The sequence below is a fragment of the Gymnoscopelus microlampas genome, assembly GCF_963454915.1.
Source record: "Gymnoscopelus microlampas genome assembly, chromosome: 13".
Classification (NCBI taxonomy): Eukaryota; Metazoa; Chordata; class Actinopteri; order Myctophiformes; family Myctophidae; genus Gymnoscopelus; species Gymnoscopelus microlampas.
This window is the reverse complement of record NC_139950.1, coordinates 16987962-17011130: the sequence shown is the minus strand read 5'-3', so window position 1 is coordinate 17011130 and position 23169 is coordinate 16987962. Positions and strand designations below refer to the sequence as shown.

At 41.2% G+C, this 23169-nt stretch overlaps 1 protein-coding gene across 2 annotated transcripts in view; it reads left to right on the top strand.

Moving 5' to 3' along the window:
• Positions 1–22282, top strand: part of tarbp1 (TAR (HIV-1) RNA binding protein 1) — a 30898-nt gene extending 8616 nt beyond the window's left edge. For both annotated transcript variants that reach the window (XM_084077139.1, XM_084077138.1), the window contains exons 11-31: positions 88–177; positions 1011–1107; positions 1847–2098; positions 2773–2870; positions 3211–3369; positions 4489–4721; positions 5345–5588; positions 7367–7549; positions 8222–8433; positions 9200–9271; positions 9718–9838; positions 10293–10403; positions 10868–11017; positions 11518–11604; positions 12342–12565; positions 13041–13122; positions 13244–13415; positions 14068–14253; positions 17545–17669; positions 18304–18440; positions 20784–22282. In XM_084077139.1, coding sequence (XP_083933265.1) covers positions 88–177; positions 1011–1107; positions 1847–2098; positions 2773–2870; positions 3211–3369; positions 4489–4721; positions 5345–5588; positions 7367–7549; positions 8222–8433; positions 9200–9271; positions 9718–9838; positions 10293–10403; positions 10868–11017; positions 11518–11604; positions 12342–12565; positions 13041–13122; positions 13244–13415; positions 14068–14253; positions 17545–17669; positions 18304–18440; positions 20784–20937 — 3189 coding nt within the window. In that variant the 3' untranslated portion in view covers positions 20938–22282. The remainder of the gene's footprint in view (positions 1–87; positions 178–1010; positions 1108–1846; positions 2099–2772; positions 2871–3210; positions 3370–4488; positions 4722–5344; positions 5589–7366; positions 7550–8221; positions 8434–9199; positions 9272–9717; positions 9839–10292; positions 10404–10867; positions 11018–11517; positions 11605–12341; positions 12566–13040; positions 13123–13243; positions 13416–14067; positions 14254–17544; positions 17670–18303; positions 18441–20783) is intronic.
• The last annotated feature ends 887 nt before the right edge of the window (positions 22283–23169 follow it).

Genomic DNA, 23169 nt, shown 5'->3' with positions numbered 1-23169 from the left:
ATTGCCCAGCTCTAATATCTACTTTATTGCAACTTTCAATATCGCTTGATAACATAGAGGTTGCGTATTTATTTGTTTGTGTTGCAGACTGCAGTCACCGTTGATGATGTGTTTAGTTTCCTGATGCATTTCCGCCCAGATGAGTCACTGTGCAGGGGGACATCACTTTGGATTCAGGTAATGGCTGAACGGAACAGAAAAGCTGACAGTTGCTATCTATAAAATGTGCTTAGTAGAGCAGAGACCCTCCACCAAGGTGACAGTGAGCTTGTCTATAAGGTGAGGTGCTCCTGGCGCCATGTCCCCTTTTGGCCTATAGCAGTAGTTCTCAACCTGTGGGTCGGGACCCCCAGATGGGTCCCCACATGCTTTTTTATCTCTTTCTTTGGGGGGGGGGGCAGATGACAGTAAAGTGACAATTTAAGGACTTAAGACCTTTTAATACCTAATAAAAAGGGTGGAAAAGACCATTAGCCTACTGCCTCAAAAGTCATCAACGAACAAACTATAAAAACATTGACCAAATTGTCAAATAATATAAGAAAGAGGCAAAACATTGTGAAAATAGCAGATCTACAAGCTACAAGTGAGCTTGTAGATCGGCTATTTTCACAATTCAACATTCAAATTCAGTTCAACCGTATATTTTTCTGTTGAACCGAGTGAAACAATATGTAATGCCTCAACTCCTACAATTCCAAGTACTTGTCAGGGTGGGGGGTCCCCAGATCCAATATGATTATTTGGGGGGGGTCGCGGCCTGAAAAGGTTGAGAACCACTGGCCTACAGAACTTCATGAGGGAGTAGCACACTGGTTCTTAATGTCCAGAGTCTGTAACTCAAAGAGTGTGGGTCAATTTAGTTCCATTTGTACACTCTTGGAGTTACAGACCCGTAAGGATCCATTTGAATCCCTGGTCGTCCCCGGACCGAACACTCAGAGCCAGAGTTAATAATACATAATCGATAAAGTGCTACCGTTTCCACTGTACGTGTGCCTCCACTCTAGCTGTGTGCCTGGCTGTCCAGCAACGAAGGCACCTTCAACGTCAGAGCCTACGTCCAGTCTGAGATGCACACTTTCCTCCAGGTCCCAGCTAGTACAGGTGAGTCCCAAAAGATAGATGTTTACACGGCCTGAAATTAAGTGCAGGGTTTCACATAATTTAATTCAATTCCTACAAATGTAGCACGTATAATACGGGGGATTCCCGCTCACATTCGCAGCTCACATTCTTTTGCCTGAGGTGGTCAAGCTGGGGGTGGAATAAAGTATGAACACGTGTGCACACACAGAAATAGCATTAATTACAATGTTTCCCTCCTCGGTAGCACTTTAAACAAACATAACATCAAATAAATATAATCACAAACTTACAAAACATAGTTTATTATGCATTTATTTGCGGTTAAGTATGCACTTACACTATTAACAATTTAATGGTTTACCCGGTCTTAAGTGGGAACAATGACTTATTAAGGTTAATAAATCCTTTATAGGCTCTGTGCATAACTGGAAGGTGGCTTACCTGTTTCCTGTTCCAGTTCATTTTCCCACAGCTTCATTTGATTGGCTGATTTCACTGGTTCATTTGATCGATTGCAGCCAAGCCAATCATACGAAGCTATGGGAAAATGAACCTGAACACGAAATGGGTATGCCAGTTTCTGGAAACCTGCAGAGCCTATTTTACACTAAAGTTCCCACTTTAGACCGGCCACCCTACTGTATAGATGTAGGCCCTGCGAGTTGTTTTCTCTTCACGTTTCAAGGGTTTATACTTAATTTAATGTTGACGTTTGTCGAATTACAAGTAGGTCATCATTACCGTCATCATTCCTCAGGTCAAAATGAAAGCTTACCTGACCCAAAAGAGGCCGATAAGCTAGCCAGGGCCATTCTCCTGTGTGTTGACATGAAGGAGAACACGGACGCCGGGTTGGAGCCATTACTGTCCCCGTTGTTGGACACTCTGAGCAGGATCAGCACCAACGTCTACCTCCCCGTACGCAAGACGGACAAGTGCCTTCAGCTGTTACTGCGACTGCTCCAGCTCAAAGCAACACCTCGCTGTCACAAGGAGGAGGAGAAGCAAGGTTTGCAGTAATCTCTCCGACAAGAAAATAATGTCACGCTAAATGCCAAACAACGTTTCAGATTACACTCATGGATACACTGGATTGAGAGCTTGTAGATAGGCTACCTTCGGTTATTATTTAAGTATTTAAAGTGGTCAAACAGCAAATTATGGTCAGAAGCATCTTCCATAAAATAAAACCCTTATGGTCTTGGATATTTCATTAAAGCAAAGGTTACTTTGCCGGTGCCTTACCCATTATCCCTGAACTTCTTTGCCATTTTTCACTATTTTTAAATAGTTCAACTAGCCGATCTCCATCGACACGTTGTGAGCTTGTAGAATGGCTATTTGACCTATTTGAAAATGTTATTAAAAATAGTTTAAAAAATGGCAATGAAGTTTAGGGATAATGGGTAAGGCACTGGCAAAAAAACGGCCCTCAATCTTATTTCTTCACCTGGTTGGCAGTATGTAGAACAGCAGGAACAATATTAAGTAAAAACATCATCATTTTACATATTTTTCTGTTCATTGTTTAGGAAACAGTGCTAGTGTGGGTGGGGGGGGGGGGGGCTCCTTTCACACTGTTTCACAAATATCATATTAGGACATGTTGGCCATACAAAGATTTTCAGTTGTGAGATTTTGTTCTTGCTTTAATCCGTGCTCTCTGCTCCGCGTGTATCACAGGTGACAGAGTGGCGGTTGACATGGAGAGGATCATGCTTCGGGTCTTAGATCCCGTTCAAGAGTTTATCTTGAGACGATTGTGCGGGGAACTTCTAGAGGTACAAGTCCTGCAGTCACCTCAATGCAGCTAGCATAGATGACTGTTGTCCACAATTAACATCAGTGGTTTAAAAAGTACTCACATTTTGTACTGCAGTGAAAAGTATCAATACTGCAATGTAGAAATACTCTGCCGGAACACAAAATGTACTTGTGTAAATGTACAAAAGAAGTACTGGCATCAAAATGTACTTAAAGTACCAAAAGTAAAAGTACTCATTAGTTTTCAAATGTATAAAAATCTTTTGAAAATGGCTACAATGCATTGTGAGCTTGTAGATGAGTACATGTACTTAGTTACTTTACACCACTGATTGACATGTTAGTTGTGCCTTGCAGCTGTGCGACATGGAGCGGGCGGAGCTCTACCTGGGCGTGTTGAGGCAGCTGGTGGCGATGTACAGCGGCGTTCCACTGTATCGCTCTAAGATGCAACAGACCTATTTCCCTAAACTCATCACAAATTGCCTCAGGGCCCTGCAAGAGCCAACACCACAGGTACAGTACAAAGCCAAGTGTTTCTAATCATTGACCCCACTGCATTGGTTCTCAAAGTGGGGTCCGTTTCGGGGGTTCCAGGGGGTCCCCAGCAAAATGTGTTAATATAGCATCACAATAATTTTAAACGCTTTAACCTTGTATACTTTGGCTATTCAAAAATAGCAGATCTACAAGCTCATAGCGCGGCACCGAGTGCCGCGCTATGAGCTTGTAGATTTGCTATTTTAGAAAAATCATGAAAATGTGTGCAAACCTTTGAATATATATATATATTTTTTTTTCTAAAGCGAACATTTGTAACTCAAATCTTTGCTTCTGGGGGTCCCTGGAACAAAATATTTGAGATGGGGGTCCGCGGCCAAATACATGTCATTTTGGGGGTCCTTGACATGGAAAAAGTTTGAGAGCCACTGCCCTACTGTACAGTTAGCATCTGTCTGAATAACATTCTGTACATTTGTGGTCGAGAAAAAAACAAATCTAAGAAACGAGAAAAAAAGTATTTGTATCATTGTCAGGGTTGCCCTTGTTTTACTTTCGTTGTTCTTTTTTCCCAATTTCTATTTTTTCTTTTTATAATTTTTTGTACTGTAAAACGCTATAGGTCATAGCAGTGGCGGCCATTTTGTGGTGCCACAGATAGAAACCCCCTTCATTTTTTTTCCCATAGAGATTTTTGAAAATATTTATATGAATTATTTTAAGCCTGGAACCAACTCAATTTTTAAAAATATATTTAATTGTATTATATACTTTATTTAATGACCCTTGCTTGCAGTTTTCAAATATTCTTTGACACAGAATGAAATGGTTCACACAGTCATGATTCACCAGGAGCCTGGATGGCTTGGTTCCAGGTTCAAAAAAAGTAATTGGCTAAATTTTAGGGGTAAAAAAAGTAAAAAATAAGCATATGCATTCAGAGATTTGCAAAAATGTTCAAGATTTTTCAAAAATAGCAGATCTACAAGCTCATAGCAACGGGCTATGAGCTTGTATATCTGCTATTTTTGAGTAGCCCAAATATAACATAATGGTTAGAGCTCAAATCTTAAAAATGACACAGTATGCCTTTCCGGATTGAATGGGTCAAATCATGTTTCGTGGTGTTGCCAGATCCTCTCCGTACCAAGCCAAGTGGCCAAGGCGGTGGCCATGACGTCACTGGCCACAGTGTGTGGCCTGGTGGAGCAGCAGATGACCGACCGGCGCTCTGAGACCGTGGCTGCTCTGAAGTCTCTGAACGACTACCTGTACAGCTCAGCTCCATCGTGTGCCTCAAACAGCCAAAGCCCTCTGGGACAGTTCAACCAGAGACTGCTGAAGCCACAGACAAAAGGCTTTGACTGGTTAGTGCATTTTGCTTTACGGAAAAGCATTTATCCTACTTAGAGCCCTAAGTTCTAAAATGGAGATCTTGAGTAAAAATGTTATGTATTTTTACTTTACTGGAGTATCTCAGAGGCAAATATTTTACTTTTTACTCCACTACAATTAGTTGAAAACTTTAGTTACTTTTTAGATTTTGATTATTATTATAAAACGTATATATTAACCACTTCAGCCTTATACTTGTTCAGCCCAGAATAGGGTGCGCTTTAGGGTTCAATTGGTTAAAGGGATAGTTCACCCCCAAAATGACTTTTTTTCTATCGATTAGTCACCCCATGGAGACTTGAATTGATGGATATTTTTTAGTTTTTGTCGCATTCCTAAGCCAATAATTTGATGACCGGCAGCGGTTCCGGTAGGAGTCTCCTTTGTGTCCCATACCGGAACCGCTGCCTACCGGTCCGCTGGTCATCAAATTATACGATGTTATTTGAGTTGAGTGTTATGCCTAATTTATATTATGCTTCGTCGTACTATGGTGTTGCACACCGAACGTAGCAGACCCACAATGTTTGGCACGTGAAAAAATACGGAAAACTATACATTTCTTGGGGGGGGCTTTTATTCTTTTTGCCTATAGTGATGCAGGACTGCAGGGTCCTGTGCTGCAGAACTGGGGCCGCATGTCTGCCCACTTCATGAGGGACCAGTGGATCTGCCTGAGCTTCCTGATGAGGGCCGGCGTTGTGTCTGAGGCCGAGGAGACGTCCAGGAGCCCCGGGGGCCTCAAGGCCGCTGTGGCCTGCTGTGTGGAGGCCCTGGCTCTGCTGCCCAACGACCTGGTGCTGCCTGTGCTGGCCTTCATGGAGGAAGTGTTGCCAAAGGTTAGTTCTTCTCCAAGCTGTAGTGTTCACCTGATTTTCCCAGTGGTGGAAAAAAGTACTCACAGTTTTTGAGTGGTGCCAACCACTCCTACATTTGACTTTGTCCGTATGTCCGTCCGTATGTTTGGTCAGACCCGTCAACAAAGTGATTGGTCAAGCTTCACATGACACGTGTGTTTATAAACACATTATAAACACATATCGATGACAAAATGTATCAAAGGCGCCGCTACCTTCACACAGGGTGTGATTTTTACTTTACATAAAAGTATCAATACTGCAATTTAGAAATACTCTGTTACAAGTAAAAGTCAGCAATACAAAATGTACTTGAGTAAAGTAAAAAAGTATGGTTTTCAAAAAAAATCTTTTGAAAATAGCAGATCTACAAGCTCACAATGCGTCGCATCATGACGCATTGTGAGCTTGTAGATTGGCTATTTTCAAATGGCCGAAATGTATATAGGGCTGAAGTGGTTACTGGGGGACATTTGGGAATATTAAGTTAGAATTTTTGGAAACTCAGATTAATAAACAAACATTTTTTTTCCTGCAATGTGTCTACCCATATTTCGGTGTAAGTCACTATTGGGTGTGTTGAAGGACAACAATCCTTTTCATGACAATCTCATCAAATATGATTCTGCTTGGAAGCAGTGCTGTTCACTTGGTTCAAACAGTCTGAGATTGAAGCGAGCTGCCACCATTTTCAACAGCCTTTGATGTGGGTGTTGGCAAAGTGAGAGCAGTTGCCCTCAGATGGTATGGGATCTGAAGAATGGCATCATCAAAGAGAGACGGGGCTTCAGAGAGTCCCTCTCACCAAGTTGATGCTGTGATGTGGTTGGAAGCATTCCATATTACATCACCTTTCCAAACGCCATTCTTTAATAGTGATTTTGTACAAATCTCTTGAGAACTTTCCCCACATCAATATGGGTGGCGTGTCTGGGCTGTTATCGTGCTGAAGGCACCAGGCAGGGGTTATCCTTTCAGTAGTGTGGATCTGAATGAACTGTCAGGACTCATGGATTAAAGTTCTCAGTCTGCTAGATAGCTAAATTGTCAATTGTAGCTCAACACATCAGATTTAATATGCAAGGTTTTTGTACATTATATGTAAACTCCCCAAATTATATAAAGTTCCTCAAATGCAATGAAAACTCTTTTTTGTTGTTGTTAAAATAAGTGTTAAATTGCTTTATATTCTGATAGTACTCATTGGTATAGACTAGAGTGTTAGTTCAGTAACAGGGGTTGTCCCTCCAGCTCTTGATAGAAAAGGCATTTTCAGGTCGGGATACCAATTTAATCCAATCAGGAGAGAGAACTCGCACAGGCCACAGGATAAACCAGTGAATTTGGAAGTGATGACACAAAGAAATGAGCTGACATAATTGGAACTATAAAATTGAAGTAGATAAATGCATACTTTCTCCTGATGATGAAGATTGGGCTCCCACCTGAAAATGAATAGGTTTTTTGGCACGGATCCACATTCGTCCACTCCATTTCACAGGCTCCGTGGATCATCCCAAAGTTGCGTTAGAGCGCCCTGTGTGGATTATTTTTTTTTATAAAAAAAAATCTCCTCCCGTAGATCTACGGTTATGGCACTCAACGGGTGTATTTGCAAAACCGTAGATCTCCGGTTTTGGCCCTCAATGTGTTAAGAAGTAAAGGTAATATCAGTGCCCTTTTACGACCCTAATGCCTTCCCAGTTATTCTCTGTCTGGCCAAGTGCTAAGTGTACATGCTGCCTGCATCTTGCTGCCAGGTGGTGCGCACGGAGGAGGATCTGTGTGTGGAGGCGGTGAGCGTGTCGTGGGAGCTGGTCCAGGGCCTGAGCACCAACCCTCATGACTTCTGGCCTGCTTTGAGAAGCTTCATCTCCATGGCCTACCACCGTGAGCTGCTAGCGCTGACAGGCGCGCCCAAGTTCACTGCCATCCTCAAACAGGTGACTAAAGCATTATGTTTCCCAACTTGGGGTCCAGGCCCCCCCCCCCTTGAGAGGTGCCAAAGATCACATATGGGCGGCCTTGAGGCCTTGACTGTTTGGAGATTGGAGGTAGTCAAAAATGTTTAAACCTGTTGCACAAAATCATAACTTGCTATCATCCACTTAAAAAAAAAGCGAAATTCACAATACATTGTGATGCGTTGTGAGCTTATACTCACACATACATATACGATGAGAGTGAATGGATTCACCACCAACAGATAAAAGATGATAGACAATATTTGGACTTACAGTATACATATCATGGCCAGGTATTGATACTTTAAACATACACACGTGTGATCATAATCCTCGTAATCAGCCTTTGTTGTCCCAGAGGGGTATTCGGTTTAACAGTCTGTTCAACAACAAACACAACACACAAGAACAATATAACATTTTTTACCCATTTTTACCCATCTCAAAGGTCTTTGTAAAGTGACAGTTGAGGAGGATGATCAGTGTCATATGAGTGCTAGGCGTGTGATAGCTTTATCGTTCAGATCTGAAAGTGTGGGTGTGTCAATAATCTATGAATGTAATGCTGAAAAGTTAGTTTTTGTTAGACACACATGGTGATGGTGGTGATAGACGTGTTGGTGTGTGGGTGCGTCTCTCCTTGTGCTGCAGGTTGCCAGTGAACTGGTGGAGCTGTCTCAGTGCAAGACGGGCGTCTTCAACGTGCTGATCCAGCACTGCTGTCACACCTGGCTGCCCAGTCCGGCGTCCGGCGGCCCAGGAAGCCGGCGCGACGTCGACGCCACATTTTCCAGCACTTTCGTCCACATCGACATCCTGACCGAGGCGTGCGTCTACGGCCCGGTGTTCAGGAGAGACCAACGGTATGTTTTTTTTCTAGCACATTAACTAACGTCCATAAGTATATCATGCACAGTATACGTCTGCTGCTATGCTCACGCACCATAATTTTTTATTTTTTTTTGTTTTGTTCTCTTGTTTGATCTCCTTTCCCCCGCCTTCTTCTTCCCTTTCTTTCTCTTTTTTTTCTATGGAAATAACGATACAATGGAAACTATGCACGAAAACAAATTTCACCCACTTTTTTTACTTCTGTAAACCTGTGATGTGACAATAAAGCTGATTCTGATTCTTATAACCTTCAAAAAAGTTTTTAACCCATTAAAACCGGGAAAGCATCTGTGTCATTTTAGATTTTAGCTATATACAGTATAACTGTATATAAAAGCAACATACGTTTTTCAGAAAACTGACCAGAATCATTTAAACCCTTTTATCCATATTTTACACTTTGGCGATTCAAAAATAGCACGTATACAAGCTCACAGCACGTCACTTCGTTGCCGCTCTGCGAGCTTGTACATCTGCTATTTTTTAAATATTTGAAAGAAATATTTCTATTGTTTTGAAAAAATGTTCTCTTTCTTTTTTACACAAATCTTCTCTTCTGGTGGTCCCTGGCACAAAACATTTTCAGCCAAATATATATCAATTTGGGGGTCCTTGACACGAAAAAGTACTACTGATTTAGAAGACGTTTGTAGAATCGGCCTCAGGTCTCAATGGGGATTCAAATTCCTCTCTTCTTCTGCTGCTTCTTGTTAGCTGATTTATCTTGGTGTTTTGTAGGTTAATTCAGGAGGTCCAGACGCACGTGGAGCAGCTCGGAGACGAGTGTTCTGCCAACGCAGTGGTTACTGGGTGAGTCCATCAGACCGTCCTCAAGCCCCATTTCTTTAGCTGTGAATTTACCTTCTGCCACTAGAGGATGCTCCTCAAGCACAGATATTTAACCCATTGAATACGGGAACGCATCTGTGTAACCACTTAAACCATTATTTTATACTTTGGCTATTCAAAAATAGCAGATATACAAGCTCATAGCGCGGCACAGAGTGCCGCGCTATGAGCTTGTAGATCTGCTATTTTTGAAAAATCGTGAACATTTGTGCAAATCTTTGAATATATATATTTTTTTAAAGCAAACATTTTTAACTCAAATATTTGCTTCTGGGGGGTCCCTGGAACAAAATATTTTCAGATGGGGGGCCAAATACATTTAATGTTGGGGGTCTATAAATGTCACAGATGCTTTCCCGGTCTTAATGGATTAAAGTGCTGTTTCTCTGTCTCCTCTTTTCTTTTAGTGAGGACAGGGATGAGCAGATGGCTCGTACGTGTGTACTAGTCTTCCTCAGTCGCCTGGAGGGCTCCAATCCACTGCATGAGAAACTGATGGAGGAGCTGGTTACCCTTCTCTTGAAAAAGGTGCTTTTGACTTGTGAACCCATAACACATTAACCCTGGTGTGTCTAATTTTGGCCACATTTTCAGACTTTTAAAAAATCTTTCACTTTTTATTGTTGCAATTCAGATCTATAAGCTTAGCTAATGGCACAGCTGTAAAGGGGATATGGCATAAGCTACTGTATGTCATTCCTCGCAGAAGGGTTTTCATCGTCAGTAATGGAAAATTAATCTAACAAGTTAATTTTCTCAGACGGTAATCCTGTAACGTAACGAAATACTTTTTAATTCCAGTAATCTTCTAATATAACAAGTTACTTTTAAAAGTAACGTTACCCAACACTGGTTGTGGACAGCGGTAATCTAAGTCCCATGTGATCCCTGAGGATGTGTTTTCAGTCACAGCATATCGATGTAGCAGATGGAACCACATGTAATAACATCTGACAATTATCTCTTCCCCCATTCCCTCCAGGACAAGGAGATATCAAAGTCAAAAGTACGTTACTATAGCAATTCTCTGCAACATCGTGTGAAAAACCGGGTATGGCAGACACTGCTGCTGTTGCTGCCCAAACTGAAGGAGGTGAGACACAATCATTTTCATGCTAACGCACTTGTATGCAAAACATAAAACTAACTAGGGCTGTAACTATCAGTTATTTTCCTAGCGATTATTCTATCTATAGATTACTTAGTTGATTCATCGAATAATTGAGAAGCTTTATATATAAACTTTTTTTTTGGGGGGGGGGAAACGTAACTGTTGATTATTTCTCCCCTTCATCAATACCAATTGGTATTGTATTTTGTATCGTTGATTAGTCATCTTTACAACAAGGTATAGCGTGTAAGGATCGTGCAATCGTGGAATGAGCAACACAGCTAAATGTGTGGGTTGCGCCCCCCAATAATTTGCCAAAATCCCCCAATATGGTTCTGTTGGTATTCGCTCTCGTAGAATTTGTAGAATTGGCCTCAGGACTTAATGGCGTAAGTGTTGCACCGCTAAAACTAACAATGAGAAAGTAACTGTGTGTGTGTTTGCAGGAGTTTGTGGTCACCGTGCTGAACCAGGTATTTGAGGCAGGGTTTTGCAGTAACCAGGCCTCAGTCAAGTACCTGATGGAGTGGATGATGATCTTGATACTGTTCCAGTACCCACAACACATAGAGCGACTGTGGGCCTGCTTCAATGTGGTGAGTTCCCACACAAATCAGAGGAAATGCACACACATCTACGAAACATTTAAACAGCTGCAGGATTAAAAAGGAGGAAAAAACAACTGATGATAGAAGACAAATATGCAGAGTGTGTGCAGACTTTAATTCTTTTCATGAGGTCCCAGATAAAACCCTTTAATCTTTCCCCATCTCCAACTGTGATGTATTCATGATTTCGACCTTTGTTTTCCTTTGATTTGGTGTTTAGTATTTTCACCCTGCCTGTTCATCTGTGAACAAAATAACTTGTGAACCAGCGGCTGGGGTCATTTGGTGGGAATGATTTAGTAAGGCTGCCCCGAAGAGATAATGAAGTTTCGGGTCGAAAAAAAGGTCAACATGACAATCAGTCATCTCTCATGAACACAAGCCGACATCTAAAGATGGCGCCGGCGCAGCAGGCAGGGTTTGCCCCTCTAGGCGCGTTTGGTTTATGAATAATGGTCCTGTGCCGTTTGCTTTGAATTATGTTTCAGGATCAAGAAAAGACCAAGACGAGCATCTGCACCTTCCTGTCAGTCCTCGTACATCTGAACATCATTCTGCCCTTAACTAAAGATAAGGTACTGTATGGTCTGTGGACGTCACATCTCATCACATTAAATCACATGTCATTTGATGTGTGATCATATTAACAGGACCATACAAAGCATCATATTTTAGAACACAAAGTCTAAGTAAGGAACAATTGTGAGGTACTTTTACTTTACCTTTGAGTATTTCCAATCGTCTATACTTTTACTTCTAGTCCACTACATCTCAGTTGCAAATATTGTACTTTTACTCCACTACAATTATTTGAAAACTTTAGTTACTAGTTACTTTGCTTATATGGCATTATAAAACATACATTAACCACTTTAGCCCTATTTTATACCAAGGCTATTTGAAAATAGCCGATCTACAAGCCCACAACGCGTTGCAATGCGACGCGTTGTGAGCTGGTTGATCTGCTATTTTCACACATTTTAGTACTTTAACTTTTGGTATTTTAAGTACATTTTGATACCAATACTTTTGTACTTTTACTCAAGTCAATTTTGAATTCCGGACTTTTACTTGTCACAGAGTACTTCTACTTTGCAGTATTGATACTTTTACTTAAGTAAAACATTTGAGTACTTTTTCCACCACTGCGTGTGTGTGTGTGTGTGTGTGTGTGTGTGTGTGTGTGTGTGTGTGTGTGTGTGTGTGTGTGTGTGTGTGTGTGTGTGTGTGTGTGTGTGTGTGTGTGTGTGTGTGTGTGTGTGTGTGTGTGTGTGTGTGTGTGTGTGTGTGTGTGTGTGTGTGTGTGTGTCAGGCGGTGCAGTGGCGCAGAGCGCTGGACGTGAGCCTGCAGTGGTGCTTCTGCCACAACTTCAGCGTGCGTCTGTATGCCCTGCTGGCGCTGAAGAGAGTGTGGTCCCTGGGCCAGGTCCGCGAGGAGGCCCAGTCCCAGGCCCAGCAGGGATGTGACGGCTTGGGAGGGCTAGCCTCCGTCGTGGAGACCTGTCTGAGCCAGGCCGAGGCCATGCAGAACTCTGGGTGAGCATAGCAACCGTTTGTCCTATTAAGACCGATTGATTCTACACATGCCTTCTAAATCATTTAGTTTTCGTGCCAAGGACCCCCAAATTGATATATATTTGGCCGCCGACCCCCGTCTAAAATGGTTGTGCCAGGGACCCCCAAGAGAGAAGATTTGTGTAAAAATATAATCAAAATGATAGAAGATTAATTCAAACACTTTCAAGATTTTTCTTGAAAAATAGCCAACGCTAAAATCTAAAATGACACGGATGCTTTCCCGGTTTTAATGGGTTACAGCAAGTGTATTATTTCACATAACCATTTAAACCCTATGTACTTCATTGACCGGAGCCCCGCAGGGGTCTATACAAGGCCCCCCTCATTTTTCCCTGTACACCAAATCTTTTTGCCGAAAACAGCCGATCTATAAGCTCACAACTCGTTGCGATGCTGGGATAAAGTTTTGTTTTTCTCCACCCATATACACTAGAAACGCCAACAAGAACTGGATCAGAATTCAGGAGCATTTCTTCTTTGGTGCCTTCCATCCCATCAGGGACTACAGCATTGAGGTGCCTCTTTATATCATGTCAAATATTGTGAAAATTAAACCCATCATTCACCCGTTGCTCAAAAAGAGCATTACCAGTAATGAGTTTTTCTCCTCTATGTCCTACCCTTGTCCTGTCCTAGACCATATTCCACACGTTTCCCAGTCTGTCGGAGTTGGCCGACGACGAGTGGATCCCACCGTGGAAGTTTGAGAAGCTGGTGTGTTTCTCTGAGAGTCCCACCCTGCCTCTCAGAAACCCCGTCCCCGACCTGAGCCAGCTCCCGCCCGGAGACTGGGTCCAGCAGGACAAAGGTAACGGAGCCCCTCCCCCATGTTCAGGCCTGGAATTAGCTGAGCTGCTGTCTGTATTATGTTCCTCTGACCATAAACACGTCTGTACTGAAAGTTAGCAATACCACTATGTAGAAATACTCTGTTAGAAGTAAAAGGCCTGCGTTGGTATTAAAAGTACCAAAGGTAGAAAGTACTCATTATGCAGAATGTCCCATTTCACAAGTTTTCAAATGTATAAAAATCTTTTGAAAATAGACGATCTATTGTGAGCTTGTAGATCGGCTATTTTCAAATGGCCGAAATGTATACAGAGCTGAAGTGGTTAATGTATGTTTTTGTAATAATAATCAACGTCTATAAAGTAACTAGTAACTAAAGTTGTCAAATAATTGTAGTGGAATAAAAGTATAATATTTGCGATGTAGAAGTAGTAAGTAGAAGTAAAAGTACAGAAAATTGGAAATACTCCAGTAAAGTAAAAATACCACAAAATTGTATTTGAGTACAGTGCGGCACTTAGTTACTTTACACCAGTGTGCATTCTGCAGATTTGTCCACAAAAGTTTACTGAAAATGCTGAACGCGGTTCATGATCATTCTTAACTATAATTATGATGCAGCCTTATGCATAATCACAATCCTACCTTGATGGTGTTTGTATGTTAACCAGGTGAACAGGAGAAAGAGGAGCGCTGGGCGGAGGTGCAGAAGAAGATAACGCCCTGGCGTCTGGGCATCCAGGAGCAGGAGCCTGAGCTTCAGCTGGCCCCCCAGCAGAGAGCTGCCCGTCTGGGCAAACTCCACGGAGCCCTCCTGGTGGTCGCCTCGCTCATCGACAAACCCACCAATCTAGGAGGTCAGAGACGGGATGTGCGATCTGTGATTCATAGTGCTTGTGATGGATCAGTGATTGTCAACCTTTTTTAACTCTTTAACATTCCCTGCCATTAACGGAGATCTCTGTCATTTAAAATCCACCCGTTTACCGCCATTGACGGAGATCTCTGTCATTTCAAAAATGTCAAGGTAGGATTGTGATTATGCATAAGGCTGCATCATAATTACAGTTAACTCATTCACTGCCAGAATTATTTCTGGCCCGTTTGAACACCGCCAAGATTTTTCATTGAAAATAAAAAAGTACTCAGGAGCCGAGATACAGAATTTTTAAGTTTTAAGTTAACAAGGAAGTGGATGGGAGTCTATATCTTCGAAAAATCATATCTACTTGGTCTTTGGGTCAAACAAACAAAAAAAAAAATGTAAAAAAAAAAAAAAAAATTTAAAAAGTCGTTTTAGTCGTTCTTGGCAGGCATGGCTTATGGACAAAGTCGTTTTAGTCGTTCTAGGCAGGGAATGAGTTAAGAATGATCACGACCCACAGGTTGTGAACCACTGCCCTATTTGATATAAATGTTTAAAATCCTCAGTGTTTATTTAACTCTGAGAATGTACAAATGTAACCAGATGACTCTATGGTCCATTTGGTTCCATTTGTACACCTCATGAAAACACACATCCCTTGTTCTGGTGACTGATATCTTCCTAATGTGTGAGGGGGCTGTGTTATTTCCAATTACTTCTTAAATAAAACATTTTGAAAAAAAAAAATACATAGAAAAGGTCATTGACAAAGCATGGCCCCCTCACGCATTAGAAGAACAATATCAATCACCAGAACCAGGGATGAATGTTTTCAATTAGTCTAACATAAAATCTAGTTTGAAGTGCAATGTACTTACAGTATATCGGTTGTGTCTGATAAACCTAATATCAAATATCTGAACATTTAAACAAGCAACTTAAAAACTACCGGGGGTGCACACACCCTGAGTAGCCCGAGTAGAGGTGAAAAGGACCCCAGGAGTGAAATACCCCTTTAAACACAGCTGTGACACCAAAAGAAAACAGTCTCTTCAATCCCGTCACAGTGAATGTAAGGACGTCCTCATATTGCCCATGTATTGTCCCACTGCTACTGTACCTCCGCACATGATAAACGGCTGCAGATGATAAGCACTGAGCAGCTGAATCTATTTGAATGTGTAGACAGAGGGAAAGCCCTGTGGTACAAATCAATATTGATATTTGATGTGCTCCTAAGTGTGCAGGGCAGGCAAAGCCTGTGTGTTGTGTAAATATTTACACAACACACAGACTCAATATTCCACATAGTGGCCTCATTCTGACTATATGGTCCTGTTTAACATCTGTCAATGGTTGATATCTTTGGTAGGAATTCACACATGATTCATAATTGGAAAATACCGTCTCTGTCGGGTGGAAACCTCACATGTCCAGAACTGTTACTTTTCAGGATTCAAATTCAAAAATAGCTAAAGTAGCAGATCTACAAGCTCAAAACGTGTCGCTTCGCACTGCGTTTCGAGCTTGTAGATCTGCTACTTTTGATGCTTTCGTGGGTGTTAATTTGCGAAAAAACAAAGAAATATGGAGATAAGAGGTTTCTGCCCGACAGCAACGATAGTCTCCAAATATCGATTTAACCCACTGAAAACCAATAGTCTCTACACAATGAAAAGAGCATTCTGACTTCCTCAGTGTTACGTTGAAACCGTGTTCTGCTAGCCTATCATCATCATCCTCACTGTTGTTGCTTCATACTCGATGTTGAGGAATACTCCTCTTGTTCTGTAGGTATTGTATGAAGATACTAGCATAGCAGGCTTTCAAGACAACTGACTCCTGCAGTAACCGGCTTAACCACTTTAAACCCTATTTAAATAAAACTGCTAAAATAGCCGAGCTTGGGCATGCCTTTAATGACATCCCAAAATAGGGACGCCAGGTTGAACGTGGTTAACCGCTTTTTGATTGATTGATTGAATACTTTATTAGACAGAAATGTAAACAGCATGAGGTACAGTCAGATATTTGGGCTAAAAGGATAACACAAAAAAAGTCCTGGGGACTTAGTGGTCCATTTCCATTGTGGTCCTATGTATTCAATTCATCACTTAAACCCTTTGGTCTTAGTGAAATGGACTTGAGTTACAACTGTACTCAGACCACTTTTTTCTGTCTACACCAAATCTCTTTGCCAAAAATAGCCAAAGTCTACAGACTTGTAGATCTGCTAATATTTGGCGAATGTTCCCCTCAGATTAGGCATCCTGGGGTTCAAGAGGTTAGGGTTCAAGAGGTTAAAGGTAGGGTAAGTGATTTACTTTGGTTAAAATAAGTGTTAAAGGACAACTTTGTTTTTTTTACAACAAGGGTTATTTTATTAGTTTGTAATGATAATAATTAAAAGATGAGTGTTAAAAAAGCCTCATGGTGGCGCTGTAACAGGCAGATTCACGTTTTGGCCTATAACTTGAACTGTATAGGCCAGAACATGAATCTGCCTGTTAAAGCACCACCATGAGGCTGATTTGAAAAATGTAGGGTGGCATTTCTTCCTTGGCCTAGTGGGGATGTGCTACAAAGTTTCACGGAAATCGGAGGCTGCGTTCAAGACTATTTACCAATAGATCGAATGCCCCCGCCCCCCAGTTAAAAATCACTAAAATCAGTATAACGTTAGAAATCAATACATGATTTTCTTAACACTCATATTTTAATTATTATCATTACAAACTAATAAAATAACCCTTGTTGTTAAAAAACGAAGTTGTCCTTTAAATAACCCTATATTCTGATAGTACTCTGTGCTATAGAGTGTAACGGGAGTCTCCATGTTTCTCCAGCTCTTTGTTATACAGAAAATGCATTTTGAGGTCGGAATACCAATTTTATCCAATCACGATAGATTAAACAGATTAAACAAGTGAAATTGAAAGTGATGACACAAATAAATAAGCAGAAAAATTGGAACTGGAACGCTATACAAATGGAGCTGATAAATGGGTACTCTCTCCTGATTGGCTGCTGTACCTGAAAATGTATTTTCTGTTTATTAAAGAGCTGGAGAGACCCCTGTAACTGAACAAACTCTCTATAGCAATGATTACTATCAGAATATAGTGCTTTAACCTTTTAACATAAAATATTGCTTACCCTACTGTACGTTATTTTAAGGGCATTTTATTAATGTCTGACTGTACTGTACCTCGTGCTGTTTACATTTCTGACTAATGAAGTATTCAATCAATCAATGCCCTGTGTGTCATGCGGTTTCTTTCAGGTCTGTGCAGGACGTGTGAGATCTTTGGTGCCAGCGCGCTGGTGTTGGACAGCCTCCGTCACGTCAGTGACAAACACTTCCAGGCCCTGAGCGTCTCCTCGGAGCTGTGGCTCCCGTTACAAGAGGTGGAGTATAATAACGCCTGTCCATGATTCATCGTCTGGCTCTTAGAGAATCAATCGACCATTTGCATGGATTCTAATTCTCAGTCGCCAACGTCTGATTTCAGTCATTTGGATTTCCATAGACGTCAGCATGTCTGTAACTCTTAACTCATTGAGTGCCACAATCCGTCAAATCCGTCATAAAAAAAAAATCAAAATATTTCTTTTTTTCAAAATACGTTTTTTTTTTGTTTTTTTTTGGGGGGGAAAAACATGTTCAGAACCCAAGATATGATGATTTGAAGATTTGCTGCTCCATCCACTCCTTGTTTAACCTATAACTTAAAAAGGCTGTATCTCGCTTCCTAAGCACTTTTTTTTTACAATGAATTTTGGCTGTGGCACTCAGAGCCAAAATTCCAAAAATGAGCATGGCATTGAATGAGTTAAAGGAGTAGTTCACCCAAAGAAAATACTTATTTTCTATCAATTACACATGCCATGAAGCCTTGAATTCATGGAGTCCCTGGCACAAAATGTTTTCAGTTGGGGGTCCACGGCCAAATACATATCAATTTGGGGGTCCTTGGCACAAATTAGTTTGAAAACCACTGGTGTAAAGTCAATGTCTGGTATGTTTTTTTTTGTCTGTCAGGTGAAACCTGTGGAGCTGCCTGACTTCCTGCTGCTGAAGAAGAGTGAAGGGTATTGCATTGTGGGAGTGGAACAGACCGCCAACAGTCACAGTCTGCAGGATTATCAGTTCCCAGAGAAGACGCTGCTGCTTCTGGGGTAAGAGGGCATGAAACGGCACGAGATAACGTTCATGTATTCAAATTGTCAGTCACGCATTACTGATTTAAGTCATTTTTTTTCATGAGATGAAAGAGTTTTGGGTCAAACTAGCAAAGAGTACATGTTCAGAACAGAAGCATCTTCCATAAAACCCTGGTCTCAGATATGTCATAAAAGCTAAGGTTACAGTCTGCGATTTCTTCCAACTGGTTGGCCGTAGTATGTAGAACAGCAGGAACATAGATTTAGAATGATAATACCTAAACATCATAATTCTCTCTTGTTATGCTAATTCAAAAAAGCACATATTGGGACTTGACCTAACAAAATACGTTGTAAAAAAATATATATATCTTTGTTTTAATCCCTGAACTTTTGCCTGGAGTCGTGACAACATGCTGGGCTGAACTTCTCACAAGTTCTACCAGTGCTACACTGTTACATTTAACTCTAGATTATTTCTTTGATAAATGAACACAGCTGATTATACAGTGTTCTGTGTGATGATGCATTCAACTCGGTTCAAATTTAACCCATTCTATATTGAAATTAAGGGAAGACCGGCGGGCAGGTGTTCTGCCGGACCACGTCGTAACCATATAAGGAGTTCCCAATGCAGCTACGCCCAAATATGGAGTGTGTTGCCTAACCTCAATGTGTCGCCACGGCATCAGCCGCAAACAAATGAGTCAGCTCCATATATGGGCAGAAAAGGGGCAAGGACTGACAGATACAGAGATCTCCATACAGTATATGGGCATATCAGTCGGATCGGCAGTGCGACGTAGGTGTAGTGGGCCGAACTCTACTGCACAAAAGACCCCCAAGTCCTGACATTTATAATTCCCTCACAGATCTACTCTCACACCCACTGCTTGCCCTGACCTGATGCATGCATTGCAGTTAACATGCTATTACATGTTTATGTCCCCTCCTGGGAGCGTGTTCCCACGGGGCCTTTACGAGAAAGCGAGCGTCCCTTTTCACTGAAAATGCTTGTTGAGGCACGCCCGGGCTGTAATTGGCTCTCCCTCAGGACAGGAGAACAGGAAACGAATTACTCACGCCTGTACAGTACAGTACAGTACATACAGTATGATGACACCCAATGCAACCGGCCCAGTGTGAACCTTCACCATGCTCTGTCGCTAATTTCAGTGTTTCTCAAACGTTTTGGGTCAGTACCCCATTTACAGTACCTGATATCTGAATCCAAGTTACCTCCCCTTTACCCAAATTCTACATTTTGCTTGGAAAACCATGTATATTATGCTATGAAAAATAGCAACAGTAGGCTTGTAGATCTGCTACTTTTGATGCTTTTGTGTGACTCAGTAGTGTGATAAAGTAGGACATTCATTTACAAAAAAAACACAAAATATGTGTCACTTTACAACTCATTCCTCTTTAGAGAGAATGTTCCACGGTTCTTTAACTAAGTACCTTTACTCGAGTAGTGTACTTACGTAAAAGAAATGCTTAAATGGAGCACTTCTTCCACCACTGCCTGTGTAGTTTGCAATGCGCTGTTTGTTTTAGCTCAGCTCATTCAGAAAGGTGTGCGTGTGTGTTTCAGTTTATCTGTAATGAGTCCATGCTTCCTTTGTGTTGGAGCGGTGCTTGGTGTGTGAGCAGCTGTGCTGTCCCCAGCACAGCATGGTCCTGCTGCGTTAATGGACTATTACATTATTACACTATTATCTCACCCAATTTACCTCAGGATGAATGGAGTTTGCTGTCGGGCAGAAACCTCTTATCTCTCTATTCTCTAAACCGTATGTGTTTTTTTTTTTCGTAAACGTCCTACTTGATCATAACTACAGCATCACGCAAAAGTCGCAGATCCGCAAGCTCGAAGCGTGGCGTGAAGCGACGCGATTTGAGCAGTTTTGGAAATATGAGGTTTCCACCCGACGAAATGATGCTCTTTGAACATTCCCTTTCAACTCCATGTGCGTTAATTGAATACCGGTCTCTAGTTGTTCAACAGTTAATAATAAATAAATAAAAATCCGGTAGGAGACTTGCGAAGTCCATCAAATTATTGGCTTAGGAATGTGACAAAAAAAAAATCTCCATGAATTCAAGTCTTCATGGGGTGTGTAATTGATAGAAAAATAAGTATTTTTTTTTGTGAACTACTCCTTTAAATGGGCACCAGACACCGATGTGCATGTGAATCATAAATGTATGTATGTCTTTCTGAGGCCTCCGTTGCCCAATGCGTCGCGTGCTGAAAATAGCAGATCTTATGACAAAGTAAAAATGTGGCATTAATTTGTGATACCAGTCTTCTTAGCCTTTCCTTCCCTGCTTCTCTCTCTCTGTGTCCTTGTATAGCAACGAGCGAGAAGGCATCCCAGCCAACCTGCTGCAGCTGCTAGATGTTTGTGTGGAGATTCCTCAGCAAGGAGTGATCCGTTCGCTCAACGTGCACGTGAGCGCCGCCCTGCTGATCTGGGAGTACACCCGGCAGCACTTCACCTCTGGCTGAGCTGGAGTCACAGTCTTGGTTTGGAACACAGCCCTTCTATGGCCTTAACGAAAGCTATCAACGCACATGAAAAGCCTAATTTATGCTCCAGCGACATAAGTAACGTAAGCGTTACTTTTGTCAAGCGACAGTCCAAATTTGAATTGTTTTATCAAGTCTAAACGGCATAAAACCACAACAATACAGATTAGTGTGAACCGAATTCCTACGTCGCCGATCTACAAGCTCACAATGCGTTGCAAATGTGACACATTGTGAACTTGCAGCTCTGCAATTTTTGCTGCTGTCTGAATAGAATACACTAATCTAATCTGATCCCTTGCTTTAATAACCGTGTGGACAGTCAGTCCTGAAGATCAGATTTGAGGAACAAATCAGATTATTTTTCGCAGAGTGATAAATCGGGCTTTAGTCTTACCTTATGCAGACTTCACTCTCAGCAGATATGCATATGCATTGTGTTTAGTGAGGAGATTTTACTTCTAGTTTACTTATTGTATCAAAATGAGAACACTACGTAACCTATGGTAAAGGTGCAGTAACTGATTTTATTTTTGTTAAAATAAGTGTTAAATAGCTCTATACTCCCATAGCAAGCATTGCTACAGAGTGTTTGTTCAGTAACAGGAGTCTCCCTGTCTCTCCAGCTCTTTAATAAACAGAAAATGTATTTTCAAGTCGCGATCCCGATTTCATCCCATCAGCAGGGAGAACTCATACAGTATAAACAATTGAAATTGGAGCTGATAAATGGGTCTCTCTCCTGGTTGGATGAAATGTATTTCCTGTTTATTAAAGAGCTGGAGAGACAGGGAGAGTCCTGTAACTGAACAAACACTCTATAGCAATGATTATTATCAGAATATAGAGCTTTAACCTTTTAACATTTGGTAAAAAGAAAAAAATATCACTTACACTACCTTTTAAGATTTGGTCACATTATTGATGGGAATACAGTGACTACAGTGTGATGAATGAGTTGTATGTCTCGGGCCAGATTGGTTTTTAATTTCCCCAAGGTTTGTTACAGTTAATGGCCATTAAACTCTCCATGTTGCTGTTAATCAGGGAGACAGTGGAGAATAAATACATACTGGATATTGGTACATTACATTAACATATTCCAGTGGGCTCGTTTGAATGGAAACTTGATATTCCTTTCTTGAGTTTCTCGTTTGCATGAAAAATCAGTGCCTCTAAAAGACTGCAATAAATGACTTTTAGCTCTCCTCTTAGTTCAGCCATCGTTCATTTTTAAGTTGTACAATAACCTAAGATATTTTGCAATGTTTCATATGCAAATGTAAATTGTGAATTACTTTTTTGAATAAATACAACTATAATAGGATTGGGTACATCTCGTTTTTTTTGTATGATGAATAGCGAAAGTAGCCCATCTAAAAGCTCACAATGCGTCACAATACGACACGGTTATTTCAAATTTTTTTTTATTATTCTGAGCGATTCCGCCTGGAATAGGTATATACATAGAAAAGGTATATAGGATTCATATATACCCTGAAGAAGACATACTTTGTTGAAACGTTGGTGTCTTAAATAATTTAAAAACATTTTTGCATTGTGACTACGAGCTGTGCGTCTTCCTTTCTTTCAAACAAGTTATTTCCCGTGGGGTTTGGTGTTTGTAATTGTTTGCCTGAAAGTGGTTAATTAACTTCCCCTGGATAACGAGGATATATGAGCTAATGTAGCAGAAAGAGTGAAAGGAGGGGTTAGCTCAGGGGTGGGCAACTTTGATGATGATTAATACTAGTCATTAATTAAGCTACTAATATAGACTGAAGTAATTAAAACTGGTCATGTTTGCATGTTTGGAATTGTAACAGCTGAAATCAATAATATACCAGTAATCCAATATTAACCTGCGGGCCGCATTAAGTGAAGTTGGGGGCCGCATGTGGCTCCCGGGCCACCAGTTGCCGCTGTAACCTCTCCCCCCTCTATAAAAGAGACGCAGAGCGCAGGTGCTTTGGCACTGAGACCTGCAACTGGATAACTGCCACCTCCTCCTCATCTTAGGACCACTGGGACCCTGGTGAAAGGATGACTGGATCCGTTTGGCTTTACTTATTATGTGGAATTAGAGCTGGGTTAATTAACCGAAAATACATCAAAAACAATTTAGGAAACAATAACATGTAGGCTAATCAAATAATCGAGAAGCAGATCATATTTTTTGATAATATACATATTTTTTGACAGTCTGACAGT